The 18,687-nt window shown below is 45.2% G+C and overlaps 1 protein-coding gene across 1 annotated transcript in view; it reads left to right on the forward strand.

The window, feature by feature from the left end:
• LOC306925168 (phosphatidylinositol 4-phosphate 5-kinase type-1 alpha-like) overlaps nucleotides 1-18,687 on the forward strand; it is a 40,899-nt gene that overhangs the window by 8,972 nt on the left and 13,240 nt on the right. Inside the window, exons 2-4 of the mRNA XM_079503858.1 lie at nucleotides 11,027-11,061; nucleotides 12,951-13,043; nucleotides 14,600-14,752. Coding sequence (XP_079359984.1) covers nucleotides 11,027-11,061; nucleotides 12,951-13,043; nucleotides 14,600-14,752 — 281 coding nt within the window. The remainder of the gene's footprint in view (nucleotides 1-11,026; nucleotides 11,062-12,950; nucleotides 13,044-14,599; nucleotides 14,753-18,687) is intronic.

Raw genomic sequence — 18,687 nt, forward strand, 5'->3', positions numbered from 1 at the left:
CCCAGAAGGGCACTTTTTCTAGTTTATTTCTCAAATTTCTAATAAACAACACAACGGAGCGAAATAACTCATGGAATGGACTAGTTTGCCCATAATAAGGTAAGAAAACAACCCAAACCTCTAAAAAAAGTGGTCTTACCCTTTAAAGGAATGTCATCAGAGTGTTGCTGGTTGTCTTAGTGGTGGAGTGCAGTGTCCTGCTAACTAACAGCAGATGGTTGTCTTAGTGGTGGAGTGCAGTGTCCTGCTAACTAACAGCAGATGGTTGTCTTAGTGGTGGAGTGCAGTGTCCTGCTAACTAACAGCAGATGGTTGTCTTAGTGGTGGAGTGCAGTGTCCTGCTAACTAACAGCAGATGGTTGTCTTAGTGGTGGAGTGCAGTGTCCTGCTAACTAACAGCAGATGGTTGTCTTAGTGGTGGAGTGCAGTGTCCTGCTAACTAACAGCAGATGGTTGTCTTAGTGGTGGAGTGCAGTGTCCTGCTAACTAACAGCAGATGCATGTCTTAGTGGTGGAGTGCAGTGTCCTGCTAACTAACAGCAGATGGTTGTCTTAGTGGTGGAGTGCAGTGTCCTGCTAACTAACAGCAGATGCATGTCACCCTTCTACTGTGAAATGACTTGTTTCTCTCGGCTATGGAAAGGTGACATAATTATTTCCTGCTTGGTGTGTTGGCTCTTTTGGAGCGTGCTCAGTAGTACACACAGTATTTTGGCCACTGTGTAAATTACTATGGTTTGAGTTTGGGAGCAGCAGCTAACAAGTTTGTGTTGTGAGCTTGTAGATCTGTTATTTATTTTAGTTGACAAGATTTAGGTCTACACGAAAAATGTGTCCGGTAAATCATCGTTATCGGGCCTATCTGGCAAATATTGACTAATGAAATACAATATTGCTAAAATAGGCATCTGCAAAAAAATCATCCTCATGTTTAGCCAATAGTTTAATAGTTAATTATTTCTGTTTGAATGTGAAGCTGAAAAAGGCTTTTTGTGAGGATTGAAGGCTGCCAATTCAAATGAAAGCAAACGAGTAGGACAAGTTAAGTAAAAATGTGTTGCAGTATCTATATTACTACTGATTGGACCCTACAAACAATCATTGTAGGATTTATATCAGGGGAAAAAATGTCAACATTTTGCATCTCTACTTCCCTATAGTTCACGCGATGCTTGGTCGTTCAGAATCAGAAGGATGCATTCTTCTTCCGTCAGTAGAAGAACATCCCACTGTATCTAATCTTCTGGGACTATTTATGAAGCCAACAACAGCCGTAGCAGAATTCTGGTGACTTTTTCAAGCACTGCAATATAGTGCATAGTATACAGTGTAGTTGAAACTACAACTTGTTATTTCTGTGGACGCTTCGCTTTGACTTGGCCTTTCTGTGGACGCCATCGCTTTGAGTTGGCCTTTCTGTGGACGCCATCGCTTTGAGTTGGCCTTTCTGTGGACGCCATCGCTTTGACTTGGCCTTTCTGTGGACGCTATCGCTTTGACTTGGCCTTTCCAATTATGATCATTATTTCTGAGAATTATTTTCTGTACGGGTAACATTGAGATTTGTTTTGGCTAAATGAACCACGTTTCCACACACCACTACACATCCGTGCGGTTAGCGAATGAGGGCAGCTTGAAAACGATTAAAAGCATGTACAACTAGATAAAGTGCCCCTCGGGGCACAGGTCTCCACCAGGGCAGGTCAGGTTGTGGCCTCCTGGTGGCGCTATAATAATGCCAATGTGAAAAGGGTGCCATTTCTTCTTAGGCCTTTGATGGCAATTGGATGATTTGAGGCATTTTGTTTTGCAAAAATCCACCTGTTGGTGGCGCTATAACAATGTGAAAAGGGTGGGATTTATTCCTCAGCCTAGTAGGAAAGTGCGGGAAAGATCTCACGTAAATTGCACGCTGCGTTCATGATTTGACACTTTTTGTTCCAATCTGCCAATCTAAAAGCATGTACAACAACTTTGACATAATGATGGGAACATGATGAGATCTCATTGAAGTCGTGCTGTTATCCAGACTGTAGTGAGACAGCAGGTAGGGGACCCAGGGATTGACACTACTTGCCCACTCGGGCAAGTACAGGTCATGTTCTACTTGCCCAAAGGTCATGCCCACTTCACTTGCCCGAAACGTAAATAGTTATAACTATTATGATAGGTGAAATTTGAATTTCTGTTCAATTAAAAAAAAAATATATATTTTTTTGCTTTCTGGGGCTGTGCAATAAAACAATGTTATAGCCTACCTCAATTTTCATGCTATGAATATGACGTTCACACTCGTTTTATATTTTTACGTGTAGCAACAGTGAAAACAGCACATTGTAGGTAAGCGGTGGTCTTATTTTACATTCCACAGACCTATTAGAGAGATGACTTCCGCACACCCAGGTTTAATTTCACAGCAGGTGCGTGTAGGTCCTGGCAGAGCAGCAAACGTTTTGGAGAAGGAGGAGAGACCTGCACACCGCCACTTGCTGCTTCAAGAGTTTTTATTTAGATAAGAGCCGTAGCAACGTTTCGGCCTTTCGGCCTTCTTCAGGCTGGAGACGGCCGAAAGGCCGAAACGTTGCTACGACTGACCACGGACATGATGGCTGTAGTGACTGGGGAATTGAACCCGTGATGCTTTGGTTACGGGGACAGTTGCGTCTCGTATATCCCTCAAGGTTAGCTTTATTGTCCCTTGCGTGAAATTGGTTTGTTAGCCAGATAATAGTAAAAAAATCACACCCGTGTGAACTGAGTGGTGTAAGGTCTTATATAGACTGATCAGCTGTGGTCTGACGTAATGTCTGACGTAATGAAATCACACCCGTGTGAACTGGGTGACCATAGCAACAGACAGACAGACAGACACGTAAACTAACAAAGCCAGTTGTAGGAGTGGTTTACACCACTCAAAAATACACACAACAAACAACATTCAAAACAAGACTAGATCTAAGAACAGGGCAGTAGAGACAGAGAATTCATGACATTCAATAGTAGCAAAGTCAGCAAAGTGCATTAGTGGGAAATACATGTATGTGCAAAGAGGCAAGAATAAAGTGCTTTATATCTGCTGTTCACAGCTGAATAGCAGCCGGGGCAACCAGACGACCTCTTTATTTTCAAGTAAACATTGATGGCGTTGCCATCGGTTGAAGTCTGCTTTAGAATCCGTCACGTGATGACGGAGGGTTGGCGGTCTTGCCAACCATCATGCCCACTTGTTGTTGGCTTGTCAGTTATTTTTGGCAAGCGACGCCATCATCTATTTTATCAAAATCTATTTTTGAAATATTAACCCATTTTGGGCGGGAACCACTTTTGGTGTTTTAAGCATTATGTTATGCTTTAGCTGTTGAAAAATAGCAGATCTACAAGGTCATAGCGCGGCACCGAGTGCCGTATGAGCGCGGCACTAGGTCTGTTATTTATTTTTTTAATCGTGGCAATGTGGCCCAAATGTTTGAATATATTCTTTCATTTCGTTTTTAGCTCAAATCTTTGCTTCTGGGGGTCCTTAACATTAAATAGTTTGAGAACCACTGACATAGAAACTTAGGGTTTTTCAGAAAACTGTCAGGATTTAGAAGACATTTGTAGAATCGTTCCAACTTCCCAGGTCAAAATGGGTTAAAATCTAATTTGGAGACTGCCACAAATATTACATTCTAAAACGGTTAGTCTCAATACTTGATTCTGATTGGCTGGTTACCGTCACGTGACCGGTGTAAATTCCACCGATAATCCACACCTTCAATCACTTCAATCATCCTGCAGCCTTGTAGACCCGGGGAGCACTTGATTTCCTTACACACGCTGGCCGTGCGGGCGTGTAAGCACCGCCCGCACTCATATGACTGTGAATGTGTGGCTCCAGGCAGTCCCGTAAAGACACCAAGCGCTATTCTCCCGTCACATAGCCTACTTGCCGAGCAAAACAAGGAAGAGTGTGTGGCTCGCTCTGGTGGCGAAAAGCGTAGCTACTTTTGTGAATGTAATAGTTTTATGAGGTTAATATTGCTATATGTTTGTAACCGTTTTAGAAAAGGCCCCAGCTTACCGGGTATTTTACAATGGCTGGGGGGATAGAAGACCCTCCGCTCCACGTCGGGTCTGCCTGAGACCTCTCGTGGCTTATTGCTTAACTTTTCGGTGGCATCCCCCTACTCACTTAACCTGACTCCGCCAGATGGGGCAGCAGAGAGTACACTGGGTTCCCCCCTCCTGCTCCCATCTGGGAACTCTCAGGCAGACTTGATGCCCGGCCACAAAAAGGCCTGGCCAATCAGCGGCAGCTAGAGGCGGGATCAAGGCAGCACTGTGTATGCCTTGATCCCGCCTCTAGCTGCCAGATGGGAGCAGGAGGGGGGAACCCAGTGTACTCTCTGCTGCCCCATCTGGCGGAGTCAGGTTAGTACTCACTGGCAGGTGAGTCAGTATCAGTACTAGGAGACGACAGCAGTGATGTCACTGAGGAATCAATTGGCGTAACAAACTACTACATTGCAGTGTTGTTTTTGGCAGCACATTTTGATTTTAGTTTTAGTCACTAGTCGAAGGTTTTCATTTAGTTTTAGTCACATTGTTGTCACCTGGAATGTTTTAGTGTTAGTCTAGTTTTAGTCGACTAAATGTCACGCGATTCTTATAGTCGACTAAATCTACGGTTGATTTAGTCGACTAAAATGTGTTTTGGCGGGGCTTGATGCCGTCGTAATGGCTGTTTTTACACTTGCTGAAAATAGCCGATATACAAGCTCGCAGCGCGACGCGTTGTGAGCTTGTAGATCGGCTATTTTCAGCATGCATCCAAGTGTAAAATGACTTATACTGGATCTCTTGTGCACTAGTCCCTTTTAGTCTAGTTTTTATTTCTTGACGAAATTGACGATATATTTAGTCTTAGTTTTAGTCACCATATAGCTTAGTTTTCATTTAGTTTCTATTTTGTTTCCGTCAGTGAAAAAAGGTCGTTGACGAACATTTTTCGTCTTAGTTTTAGTAGAAAACAACACTGCTAAATTGGGGATAAAAACCTGGTAAAACAAACAGATTATGTCTATCTAGCCTAGCCATCTGTCTCGCGGCCGGCTGTGTTTGCGTGTGTGTGTGTGTGTGTGCGCGCGTGTGCGTGTACTGTGCGCATGCGTGCACGTGTGTGTGTGCGCACACTTATAATCTGTTAATATGCTTGTTTAATGTGAACAGCTGATGCAATCACGCGAGCATGATCTCATTACTCAGCTAATGGATTAATCTGTTGCATGCACACACACACACACACACACACACACACACACACACACACACACACACACACACACACACACACACACACACACGGTCCTGTTTGTAAAGGGGGTGTAAGTGATAAAGCAGTTGAAGCTAGCTCTATATTGGGATATTCCAACAGAGTGTTTGTTCAGTAACCAGGGTTTCCCCGTCTCTCTCCAGCTCTGCAACCCATTAGATTAAAGGAGAATTCCATGCTAGAAGGCTTTCTTACCTTTTATTTGTAGTTGTTACGTCCCCACCAAAGAGGTCCAGGTGTTATTTATTTGTAGTTGTTACGTCCCCACCAAAGAGGTCCAGGTGTTATTTATTTGTATTTGTTACATCCCCACCAAAGAGGTCCAGGTGTTATTTATTTGTAGTTGTTACGTCCCCACCAAAGAGGTCCAGGTGTTATTTATTGTTACGTCCCCACCAAAGAGGTCCAGGTGTTATTTATTTGTAGTTGTTACATCCCCACCAAAGAGGTCCAGGTGTTATTTATTTGTAGTTGTTACGTCCCCACCAAAGAGGTCCAGGTGTTATTTATTTGTAGTTGTTACGTCCCCACCAAAGAGGTCCAGGTGTTATTTATTTGTAGTTGTTACGTCCCCACCAAAGAGGTCCAGGTGTTATTTGTAGTTGTTACGTCCCCACCAAAGAGGTCCAGGTGTTATTTGTAGTTGTTACGTCCCCACCAAAGAGGTCCAGGTGTTATTTATTTGTAGTTGTTACGTCCCCGCCAAAGAGGTCCAGGTGTTATTTTGCGCAAAAGCGCATTATTGGCTATTTCCCCTACCATAAGCCTTCCAGCCTTCCCCCCATTGAGGGCTTTTATTAGGGGAAATAGCCAATAATGCACCACTTTTGCACAAAATAACGGTAGCACTTTACATTAAGGTCATTGTAATTAACATTAATTAAGCGTTAATAAGACACTTATTAACAGTCTTATTAACACTTAATAAACACTTATTAGAAACGTATTTGTTAATAAATGTTTATAAACAACCTTAATAAACCATTAATAACAAACTTATAAATACTCATTAACCATTAACACCTGGACCTCTTTGGTGGGGACGTAACAACTACAAATAAAGGTAAGAAAGTCTTCTAGCATGGAATTCTCCTTTTAAAGGGATATAGTTTACCCCCAAAATGACTATTTTTGCATTGTCCTTTGGTATCTAGATCGTTTCGAATCGGGAGGTAAGCTAATCGTCCCACCACTAACTATTATGCAAAAGAAAAAAAAAAGATTGCGATTATCTCAAATAATTGCGTTTCTGTAATAATTGTGACATAGACTGGCCCGTCGAAGAATGTAGAGAGAAAGTGGCCATTGTCAGCCACGGAGAAGATACACGTTAAAACACAGAGTGAATGTAGAGCATGTTGCTCAGGGGAATCGCAGATCTAGTTCACACAGCTCTGCTATCGGGGCCACCATTAAGCCAGATTTAGCACATACATTGTAGCTCGCCCCCAAAAATAACTCTTAAGCGTTAATGCGGCACCAAAAACCATTGAATATTGTGATTTTTTTTGTGTTTCACAATGATGTGTTATTATATCCTATTCTAGTAGTACTTATTGGTACAATATTTAGCATCCTTTGCCCTGTATTCACACCAACAAGTGATGTATCCGAATCAGATTTGATCCGAACCAGATTTTATTAGGGATGCACACAAATTAAATATTGGCCAATAAACAACAATATCAACCTATTTTTGGCCAATAACCTCATTTTTCATTTAAACATTATTGATCGATATTGGAATTTAACTAATCATTTTCCATGATTATAATTCGACTCATGTCAATGCTGAGAGAGGGGGTTCGCTTGGAACATCCGTTGGAAAACGCAAGTATTAAAATTATCTCCCTGTGATGTGATGTTTTGTCATTTTGTGGCCTATGATTTGTAGTTTGAGCCTTTTTTTATGGAGCTGTGTTGACTGAACGTTCTATGGCAGATCATTTGCCGTCTCTGATCGCTCTTTGTGTGAACGCGGGGCCGTCTCTGATCGCTCTTTGTGTGAACGCGGGGCCGTCTCTGATCGCTCTTTGTGTGAACGCGGGGCCGTCTCTGATCGCTCTTTGTGTGAACGCGGGGACTTGCCCAAATTAAATCACCCCTAACAGTCTTGTGAAAAGACTCCTTTTCACAGAGCTTGTGCTTCATTAGAAGTGAATGCTACAGAAGTGTTGCTGTGTCTTTGGCTGCATAAAAACAGCCCTCAGCTTCTTTGGATGGTTTGACTGAACTGAACAGTGAGAGAGAGGCTGTTTGTGTCGCAGCACAACAACAGCCTACATTCAAATCCTACTGACTTGAAAGCTCTGTTGGATATAGAGGGTATGAGTGGCAGAGTGAGTTTAACACTGTTTAACCCATTTAGGAGTTTCCCAGATTCTACAAAATGTCTTCTAAATCCTGACAGTTTTCTGAATTTTTTTATAATCAGTGGTTCTCAAACTATTTCATGTCAAGGACCCCCCGGAAATGATATGTAATTGGTCGCCGACCCCCATCTGCCGACCCCCAGAAGCAAATTTATGAGTTAAAAACGTTTGCTGTGAAAGAATAATGTATTCCAAGAATTGCACACATTTTCACGACTTTTCAAAAAAAGCAGGTCTACAAGCTCCTAGTGCGGCTCCTAGTGCCGCGCTATGAGCTTGTAGATCTGCTGTTTTTCAACAGATAAGGTTTAAAATAATGGTTAAAGTGGTTAAAAGTTATAAGGCGACACAGTTTTAACACATAAACATAGTTTTTTAGTAGCTCTGGTCCATATAGCCTTCTACTGCTTCTACCATTCTGCCCTGAGGTTTACTCTGTACATAGCTCTGGTCCATAGCCTTCTACTGCTTCTACGATTCTGCCCTGAGGTTTACTCTGTACATAGCTCTGGTCCATAGCCTTCTACTGCTTCTACCATTCTGCCCTGAGGTTTACTCTGTATATAGCTCTGGTCCATAGCCTTCTACTGCTTCTACGATTCTGCCCTGAGGTTTACTCTGTACATAGCTCTGGTCCATAGCCTTCTACTGCTTCTACCATTCTGCCCTGAGGTTTACTCTGTATATAGCTCTGGTCCATAGCCTTCTACTGCTTCTACGATTCTGCCCTGAGGTTTACTCTGTACATAGCTCTGGTCCATAGCCTTCTACTGCTTCTACCATTCTGCCCTGAGGTTTACTCTGTACATAGCTCTGGTCCATAGCCTTCTACTGCTTCTACCATTCTGCCCTGAGGTTTACTCTGTACATGGCTCTGGTCCATAGCCTTCTACTGCTTCTACCATTCTGCCCTGAGGTTTACTCTGTACATAGCTCTGGTCCATAGCCTTCTACTGCTTCTACCATTCTGCCCTGAGGTTTACTCTGTACATAGCTCTGGTCCATAGCCTTCTACTGCTTCTACGATTCTGCCCTGAGGTTTACTCTGTACATAGCTCTGGTCCATAGCCTTCTACTGCTTCTACCATTCTGCCCTGAGGTTTACTCTGTATATAGCTCTGGTCCATAGCCTTCTACTGCTTCTACGATTCTGCCCTGAGGTTTACTCTGTACATAGCTCTGGTCCATAGCCTTCTACTGCTTCTACCATTCTGCCCTGAGGTTTACTCTGTATATAGCTCTGGTCCATAGCCTTCTACTGCTTCTACGATTCTGCCCTGAGGTTTACTCTGTACATAGCTCTGGTCCATAGCCTTCTACTGCTTCTACGATTCTGCCCTGCGGTATAAGGCTATGGGACTTTCAGTTTTAAATCTCAAATCGAAATCAGACCAGCCTCTCCTCTTTAGCGTATTTCAAAAGAACGTTTTTGCTACTCACCAAAACAAAGGCGGGTTGTGTCATTAGAAAGCCTACTTTCCTTAGTGGATGCACTCTGAGCCCCACACCACACATATAAACGGTACTTTTTGGCCAAAAAGGGATTTTGTTTCCACCGGAAAAAGAATACTTGTAGTTACTCCACTGCGCCCTCTACCGATATTGCCCAGAGAACTGCCTCATAGAGAATATTTTTCCTCCGGTGAAAAAAAATCCCTTTCTGGCCAAAAAGTACCGTTTATACGTGTGGTGGGGGGCTCAGAGTGCGTCCACTAAGGAAAGTAGGCTTTCTAATGACACAACCCGCCTTTGTTTTGGTGAGTAGCAAAAACGTTCTTTTAAAATACGCTAAAGAGGAGAGGCTGGTCTGATTTCGATTTGAGATTTAAAACCGAAAGTCCCATAGCCTTATACCGCAGGGCAGAATCGTAGAAGCAGTAGAAGGCTATGGACCAGAGCTATGTACAGAGTAAACCTCAGGGCAGAATCGTAGAAGCAGTAGAAGGCTATGGACCAGAGCTATATACAGAGTAAACCTCAGGGCAGAATCGTAGAAGCAGTAGAAGGCTATGGACCAAGACGATCTGCAAACCTACAAGCCTATAGCGATGCAATGCGTAGTGAGCTTGTAGATCCGATCGGCAACTCTTTGAAATGCGTTTTGAGTGAGAGTGGCTGAAGCCTCACGATGTAACTTTGTTATGAATGAAATGTAATTTTGTCCAATCGGTATGGTATACAATTGGGGTGGTTGTATTGTCTCCCTGCTCTTTAGACCATATGCACACGGCGGCCATCTTGCCATTGAGTGTAAATGGGAGGGTGGCAACTATAGCCGCAATTTGCCATTCAGTATTTAAGTCCGACGTCATTTTGTAGTGCTACGTTACGTCCGGGTCCAAGTGGCACCAGCTCCCGTCCGTATCTCATTGTAAATAGAATGTCTAAACGCGTGAATCTTTTTACAATGACGTTATTTTTCAGCCATTGAGGGTTAAAATGGGTCCTAATGCTTCCAACTCGAGTAGAATTATTAATGTTTTGTACAAGTGTCTATGACAAAAAAAAAAATGATGTGGAGACCATAAAGACTATTATTATCATTATTATTGAAGGTGGTAACAGTCCATTTGCTCAGTAAAATATTTCGGGGGCATATTTAGAATGTTTGCAGGCTTGAGTATGTTGAATCTAGTTTGCATTAATTAGGATTTAGTTGACACAATGAAATAAAATGGCGATAGTATTCCGTGTGGGGCAGACGGCCTGTCACAGCCAGATTTGGGAGAGCAGCGCAGCTTTGTTGTTGCGAGGAAAGCGGTAAAATGAGACTTTCGTGGTTGTTTTCGTCTCAGATTTAGTCCGACGGAGCGTCACAGTATAACTCTATGGGGACACAAAAGCGACACAAAAGTAGGACCCGGAAGTATCTCAGGAGGGGGCGCTCACGTCACAGCTAAAATACTGAATTGACAGCCCATACATCCAAACAGAAACGTCCTCTCTGATTGCAGTAAACAACGTCAAACTCACCAACATCGCAGCTGTACGAAAAGCTTGAATTATCCTCTGCTTCATAAAAATCCACCGTAGACATGATGTTATGAGATACTTTCTGTCAAGAAATTCCTTGCAGGTGATTATTTTTGTGTTGGAGTTTGGAAGCGCTCGTTGGTAACCACTCACCGGCCCTCCGTGCGCACCAGCTGTTTTGAAATTGCACATAATGCAGGAGGCAGCAGGAGGATGCTTCGCCGAGTATCGTATCCATCGAGCCCTGCGGGGGAACAACTGTCAACCTCCCGTTAACCGTTAAGTGGTCAAATGAATTCAAATGAACAAATAAACGATAACTCTCTCTCTCTCTCTCTCTCTCTCTCTCTCTCTCTCTCCCCACCAGGATCGATGGGCACGCGGAAAATGGCTTCTCCAGAGGTAGGGCCTGTCACACTGGGTCACACTGGGTCACAGTCACACTGCCTCAATCACCTGTTTTGGGAACACAGAACCTTAACCCATTTTGACCTGAGATCAGATTCTAAAAATGTCTTCTACAACAGTTTTCTGAAAAAGCTATGTTTCTATGTCAGTGGTTCTTTTAAAAAAAAATGGCAGACCTATAAGCTCAAGCTCATAGCGCACCACCAAGTGGCACGCTATGTAGGTCACTAACCCTAACCTCAGTCTTAACCGGCCACGTAGGTCACTAACCCTAACCTCAGTCTTAACCGGCCACGTAGGTCACTAACCCTAACCTCAGTCTTAACCGGCCACGTAGGTCACTAACCCTAACCTCAGTCTTAACCGGCCACGTAGTTCACTAACCCTAACCTCAGTCTTAACCGGCCACGTAGGTCACTAACCCTGACCTCAGTCTTAACCGGCCATGTAGGTCACTAACCCTAACCTCAGTCTTAACCAGCCACGTAGGTCACTAACCCTAACCTCAGTCTTAACCGGCCACGTAGGTCACTAACCCTAACCTCAGTCTTAACCGGCCACGTAGGTCACTAACCCTGACCTCAGTCTTAACCGGCCATGTAGGTCACTAACCCTAACCTCAGTCTTAACCAGCCACGTAGGTAGGACTAACGAGAGGTCGGACTTATGCGCAGCGCCAATAGAATCCTATTTTGTTTTACTCGGGACCCCCCCCCCCCCCCCCCCCCCCCCCCAGCCTGATTAATAAATCAGGCTAGAGATAAATTACATTTAGTTTGATTCGCTTCCACAGATGCACATTGTGAAAATAGATCTATAAGCTCACTGATGTTTAACAATAATTTGACTATATTATATTTATATTTATTTATTATTTTGACTTCATTGAGTCAAACAATAATTGAACTCTTGAGAACGTAAAATGAAAACAAATGGGCTCAAAAGGGCTCCCATTTACCAACTCTCATTATTCATCATTTAGCTGGGGACCACCTGGGACCCCTTCAAGGACCACTGGTGGTCCCCAGAACCACTGGTTCTGGGGACCACCTGGGACCCCTTCAAGGACCACTGGTGGTCCCCAGAACCACTGGTTGAGAACCACTGGTCTACAGTACTAACTCTGACTCAGGCAGTGTGTTGTTGACAAGCTGTCAGATGTGTTTGCAACACTGTCTCCTGTTACGTAAAGTCAATGTTGACTCAGACAGCTCTGAAACAAGAGAAGCATCTCTCTACTACTCTGTGCGTGCGTGCGTGCGTGCGTGCGTGCGTGCGTGCGTGCGTGAGTGAGTGCGTGCGTGCGTGCGTGCGTGCGTGCGTGCGCGTAAATGGCCGATCGATCTTGTACATCTGCTATTTTTGGCGAAGACATTTTGTCTTCGATCGAAAAAGAACACACCAAGTGCAGTGCAAAGTACAGACTCGGCCGGGGTCTATCTATGGGTTAATACTTGTCCTTTACTGTAACAGTGTGTGTCCAGTAGCCTGGCTAATAAGCCAGACTAATATCACACAACACTGTCGCGGTATATTAGTCTGGGCTGGCTCCACTTGGATTTCATTTCCCGGGGGGCGGGTTCAAACATTTTCTCTTTGACGCAATTGGTCAGAGCTACTGTCAGTCAAAGGTCTCAAGCATTGAACGTCACTGTACCAAAGCCCGCCCATATTGCATACCGTGTCCCGATTGGCCCGACCTGTTCTCGGTTGTAGGAAAGAGGCGTGCTACTGAGCCTCGCCAGACCCTAATCCGCTGGCAGGCAATTTTTTTTTTGCCAACGGCTGATTCGGTCTGGTTTATTAACCAGGCTATGTGTCCAGTGCTTGCTTCTATGGATGCCTGGTTCTTTATTAACAACTGTTATTACTGTGTCCTGTAGATGCCTGGTTCTTCAGCCAACGCCCAGAGCATGAAGAAGACCATCGGCCATCGAGGGGTGGAGACCACCACAGGAGAGACCACCTATAAAAAGGTCAGAAGCACACAGGAGCAGGGGTCATCATCAACGTGTCCGTACAGGGCTCAGGGGTCATCATCAACGTGTCCGTACAGGGCTCAGGGGTCATCATCAACGTGTCCGTACAGGGCTCAGGGGTCATCATCAACGTGTCCGTACAGGGGTCAAGAGTCATCAACGTGTCCGTACAGGGGTCAGGGGTCATCAACGTGTCCGTACAGGGCTCAGGGGTCATCATCAACGTGTCCGTACAGGGCTCAGGGGTCATCATCAACGTGTCCGTACAGGGGTCAGGAGTCATCAACGTGTCCGTACAGGGGTCAGGGGTCATCAACGTGTCCGTACAGGGCTCAGGGGTCATCATCAACGTGTCTGTACAGGGGTCAGGGGTCATCAACGTGTCCGTACAGGGGTCAGGGGTCATCAACGTGTCCGTACAGGGGTCAGGGGTCAACAACGTGTCTGTACAGGGGTCAGGGGTCATCAACGTGTCTGTACAGGGGTCAGGGGTCATCAATGTACATATGTGTCCGTGGCAAAGACACTTTTTTTACACACCATTATAGTGTTTTTATTTTGATCATGAGACCATCCATCCATCCATCCATCCATCCATGTTCAACCGCTTATCTGTAGTCGGGTCACGGAGGCAACAGCTCCACCAGAGAACTTCTGTCTGTTCTGTCCTCTGCCCTGGAAGGTGCCATGGAGCTGGGCATCACTCTCACCCTGTTCTGTCCTCTGCCCTGGAAGGTGTCATGGAGCTGGGCATCACCCTCACCCTGTTCTGTCCTCTGCCCTGGAAGGTGCCATGGAGCTGGGCATCACTCTCACCCTGTTCTGTCCTCTGCCCTGGAAGGTGCCATGGGGCTGGGCATCACTCTCACCCTGTTCTGTCCTCTGCCCTGGAAGGTGCCATGGAGCTGGGCATCACTCTCACCCTGTTCTGTCCTCTGCCCTGGAAGGTGCCATGGAGCTGGGCATCACTCTCACCCTGTTCTGTCCTCTGCCCTGGAAGGTGCCATGGGGCTGGGCATCACTCTCACCCTGTTCTGTCCTCTGCCCTGGAAGGTGCCATGGAGCTGGGCATCACTCTCACCCTGTTCTGTCCTCTGCCCTGGAAGGTGCCATGGAGCTGGGCATCACTCTCACCCTGTTCTGTCCTCTGCCCTGGAAGGTGCCATGGGGCTGGGCATCACTCTCACCCTGTTCTGTCCTCTGCCCTGGAAGGTGCCATGGAGCTGGGCATCACTCTCACCCTGTTCTGTCCTCTGCCCTGGAAGGTGCCATGGAGCTGGGCATCACTCTCACCCTGTTCTGTCCTCTGCCCTGGAAGGTGCCATGGAGCTGGGCATCACTCTCACCCTGTTCTGTCTGTTCTGTCCTCTGCCCTGGAAGGTGTCATGGAGCTGGGCATCACTCTCACCCTGTTCTGTCCTCTGCCCTGGAAGGTGCCATGGAGCTGGGCATCACTCTCACCCTGTTCTGTCTGTTCTGTCCTCTGCCCTGGAAGGTGCCATGGAGCTGGGCATCACTCTCACCCTGTTCTGTCTGCTCTGTCTCTCCTCCAGACCACCTCGTCTGCCCTGAAAGGTGCCATCCAGCTGGGCATCACTCACACGGTGGGCAGCCTCAGTCAGAAGGCCGAGAGGGACGTCCTCATGCAGGACTTTGTGGTGGTGGAGAGCATCTTCTTCCCAAGGTTAGTACACTACGTGCCTTCAGTAAAATAATGGTAAAAGGTGCTGTATTTGTATTTGTATTTATTTATTCAGCACAGTATAAATGAACATATAAATATAAGAAGGGTAAAGTGCTAGGCTGAGGCAAAAAAGCCCAAGGGGCTTATATGAGGCCTCTACCTGTAAAACACAATGAAACATCTTATACGAGGCCTCTACCTATAAAACACAATGAAACATCTTATACGAGGCCTCTACCTATATGTAAAATACAATAAAACATTGTACAATAAATAGTGTATCCAGAATACATGATTGCAGTATATAAAACAATAACAAAACAACAAAACAAAAAACAACATGATTAGAATACTTGGTTATCTATTCTACAGTACATGATTAGAGAAAAGAAGAGATGATACAAAGACATATAATTAAGTGATCTGGTCAATTAAGTGGGTCCTAAATTTATGTTTGAAATGTACATAGCGGTCACATAGCGGTTTCAACCCCCTGAAAATGCCGTCCCCGTCTAAACTGACGGATCTGATATTTTATGTTGCCGTTTTCTCTAGAGTTAACCCATTCTGGTGTTAGCATTATGTTATGCTTTAGCTATTGAAAAAATAGCAGATCTACAAGCTATGAGCTATGAGCTATGAGCTATGAGCTATGAGCTTGTAGGTCTGCTATTTTTGAAAAATCGATCAAAATGACATAGAAGACATTTTTAGAATCTGATCTCAGGTCAAAATGGGTTAATTCGTCTGAACACCCGGGGCCTCAGCGACAGCCCCTCCCTTTGGAACTCACTCCCAGCTCACATCAAAGCCCCCCAAATACTCAGTCTGTGTCTCATGGGAGGGCTGTGGGAAGTCCAGAAACCAGTCTGTGTCTCATGGGAGGGCTGTGGGCAGTCCAGAAACCAGTCTGTGTCTCATGGGAGGGCTGTGGGCAGTCCAGAAACCAGTCTGTGTCTCATGGGAGGGCTGTGGGCAGTCCAGAAACCAGTCTGTGTCTCATAGGAGGGCTGTGGGCAGTCCAGAAACCAGTCTGTGTCTCATAGGAGGGCTGTGGGCAGTCCAGAAACCAGTCTGTGTCTCATAGGAGGGCTGTGGGCAGTCCAGAAACCAGTCTGTGTCTCATTGCGAACGCAGTGATTGCGAACGCAGTGAGCATTTACTATGAGACCCAGCAGATCACGTCTGTGTGTGTGTGTGTCTGTGTGTGTGTCTGTGTGTCACGCTGTAACACCACCCGCCCACCACCAGAGGGCGCAGCTGTATCACACACAAAAACACACACACACATGCACGCGCACACACACGCACGCACGCACGCACGCACGCACGCACGCACGCACGCACGCACACACACACACAAAAAACTTAACTTAAAAAAAAACTTAACTTAAAAAAAAACTTAACTTAAAAAAAAAACGTAAAAAGGAAAAACGCACACACACAAAAAACTTAACTTAAAAAAAAACTTAACTTAAAAAAAAAAAAAAAACTTAAAAAGGAAAAGCTTTAAGGAAAAACTTAAAAAAAACTTAACTTAAAAAAAAACTTAACTTAAGAAAAATCTTAAACACAAAAAAAAGAGAACTTAAAAAAACCTTAAAAAATTACGTAATTTATTCTAATTGTTGTTTTTGCAATTCACGAGCTGCGTTCGCTTCCCGCGTTCGCGCGTCTTACTTGTAGGAGGGCTGTGGGCAGTTCAGAAACCAGTCTGTGTCTCATAGGAGGGCTGTGGGCAGTTCAGAAACCAGTCTGTGTCTCATGGGAGGGCTGTGGGCAGTCCAGAAACCAGTCTGTGTCTCATGGGAGGGCTGTGGGCAGTCCAGAAACCAGTCTGTGTCTCATGGGAGGGCTGTGGGCAGTTCAGAAACCAGTCTGTGTCTCATAGGAGGGCTGTGGGCAGTCCAGAAACCAGTCTGTGTCTCATGGGAGGGCTGTGGGCAGTCCAGAAACCAGTCTGTGTCTCATGGGAGGGCTGTGGGCAGTCCAGAAACCAGTCTGTGTCTCATGGGAGAGCTGTGGGCAGTCCAGAAACCAGTCTGTGTCTCATGGGAGGGCTGTGGGAAGTCCAGAAACCCGTCCACCGGTGACATCATCGATGGGGAATCCAAGCTCATAAAAACTGCAGGCTTTCTATTCCTGAAAAGTTACAATTCTACAATGGAAGCCATCGTTCTGGCGATTATAAAAGTCTTGTTTAAAACAAAAAATCTGCCTAACGATGATGTCACTGGAAGATGTGTTCCTGAACTGCCCACAGCCCCTCCTATATGAGACACAGACCGAGTAGAAAGAATTGTGCTATTTTATCACGAACATTAGTGAGGACCAATTATATGAAGATAGGTTGAAAAGAGGTGAAGTCGTCCTTCAAGCAGATGAATCACCATTTGAATGGCACACAGCTAGCTCTATTCTTAATTTCTTATGTCGATTTAAGCTCTGGAACTTATTCTCTAGTATGTAGAGTCTTGCTGATCTAACCCTATATCACAGTTGCACTTATCCCACTCTCTTCATCCAGCCTTCCATATCATATGGTTTTTATGTTTTTTTTTTGCGGCTTTCGCCTTTATTTTATATATATATATATATATATATATATATATATATATATATATATATATATATATATCTTAATTATAGAGAGACAGACAGTAGGCTGACAGGAAATGGGGGGAGAGAGATGGGGGGGTGATATGCAGTAAAGGCCGTCGGGATCGGGAGTCGAACCCGCGGCACACAGGCCATCAAACTCATGTTAACTGAACTGATACTGTGTAACTGATGGCAACTCGTTCATGACATGGGCCTACACGTGATTACATCATGGAGGCACATTTCCTAACAACGATGATTCAACCAGGACATCTGGTGCACTTCTCCTTCTTGAGATTCTAACTCCCTTTTTCTGTGTAATTTCCTGACTTCCCAGTTGCTGACAGTCATCATAGGTCACAGCCAGGGTCATTCACTTTCCTGTCAGTGGCTTTCAACCTTGTCACAGCCAGGGTCATTCACTTTCCTGTCAGTGGCTTTCAACCTTGTCACAGCCAGGGTCATTCACTTTCCTGTCAGTGGCTTTCAACCTTGTCACAGCCAGGGTCATTCACTTTCCTGTCAGTGGCTTTCAACCTTGTCACAGCCAGGGTCATTCACTTTCCTGTCAGTGGCTTTCAACCTTGTCACAGCCAGGGTCATTCACTTTCCTGTCAGTGGCTTTCAACCTTGTCACAGCCAGGGTCATTCACTTTCCTGTCAGTGGCTTTCAACCTTGTCACAGCCAGGGTCATTCACTTTCCTGTCAGTGGCTTTCAACCTTGTCACAGCCAGGGTCATTCACTTTCCTGTCAGTGGCTTTCAACCTTTTTTTCCACATCAAGGTCCATTATTTATTTGGCATTTGAGCCACGGAACCACCATTTGACCTCTCAGAATGGTAAATGGTGCATTTATATAGCTCATTTATCCGTGCATTACATTCACACATTCATTCACACACAGATGGCGGAGGAAACCATGCAACCTGCACTTCAGGAGCAATTAGGGGTTCAGACTTCAGAGTCTAGGCAGTGGTGGCCGACCGGATTGCGGAGCGGTCTTGATACCGGAAGGTCGCCAGTTCGTATCCCCGGACCCGCACGTTAAAATTACCACCGCTGAAGTGCCCTTGAGCAAGGCATTGAACCACTACCATGAAATGTTCTATGAGCAGGGCCTGGCTGTAAACAAGTTCTTGAGCTTAGCCCAGATACCCTGGGTAAATATAGTAACTTTGCTTTGCTTTGCTTTGCTCAAGGACACTTCGACACTAACTCGGACAGTTAGTGTCAGTTCGGGCAGTTCCTAGTTCTGGCTGTTCTACCGGCTACTGTGCCACTGTTCTACCGGCTACTGTACCCCTGAGCCACTGTTCTACCGGCTACTGTACCCCTGAGCCACTGTTCTACCGGC

The sequence above is a fragment of the Electrona antarctica genome (assembly GCF_951216825.1).
Source record: "Electrona antarctica genome assembly, chromosome: 6".
NCBI classification, from domain to species: Eukaryota; Metazoa; Chordata; class Actinopteri; order Myctophiformes; family Myctophidae; genus Electrona; species Electrona antarctica.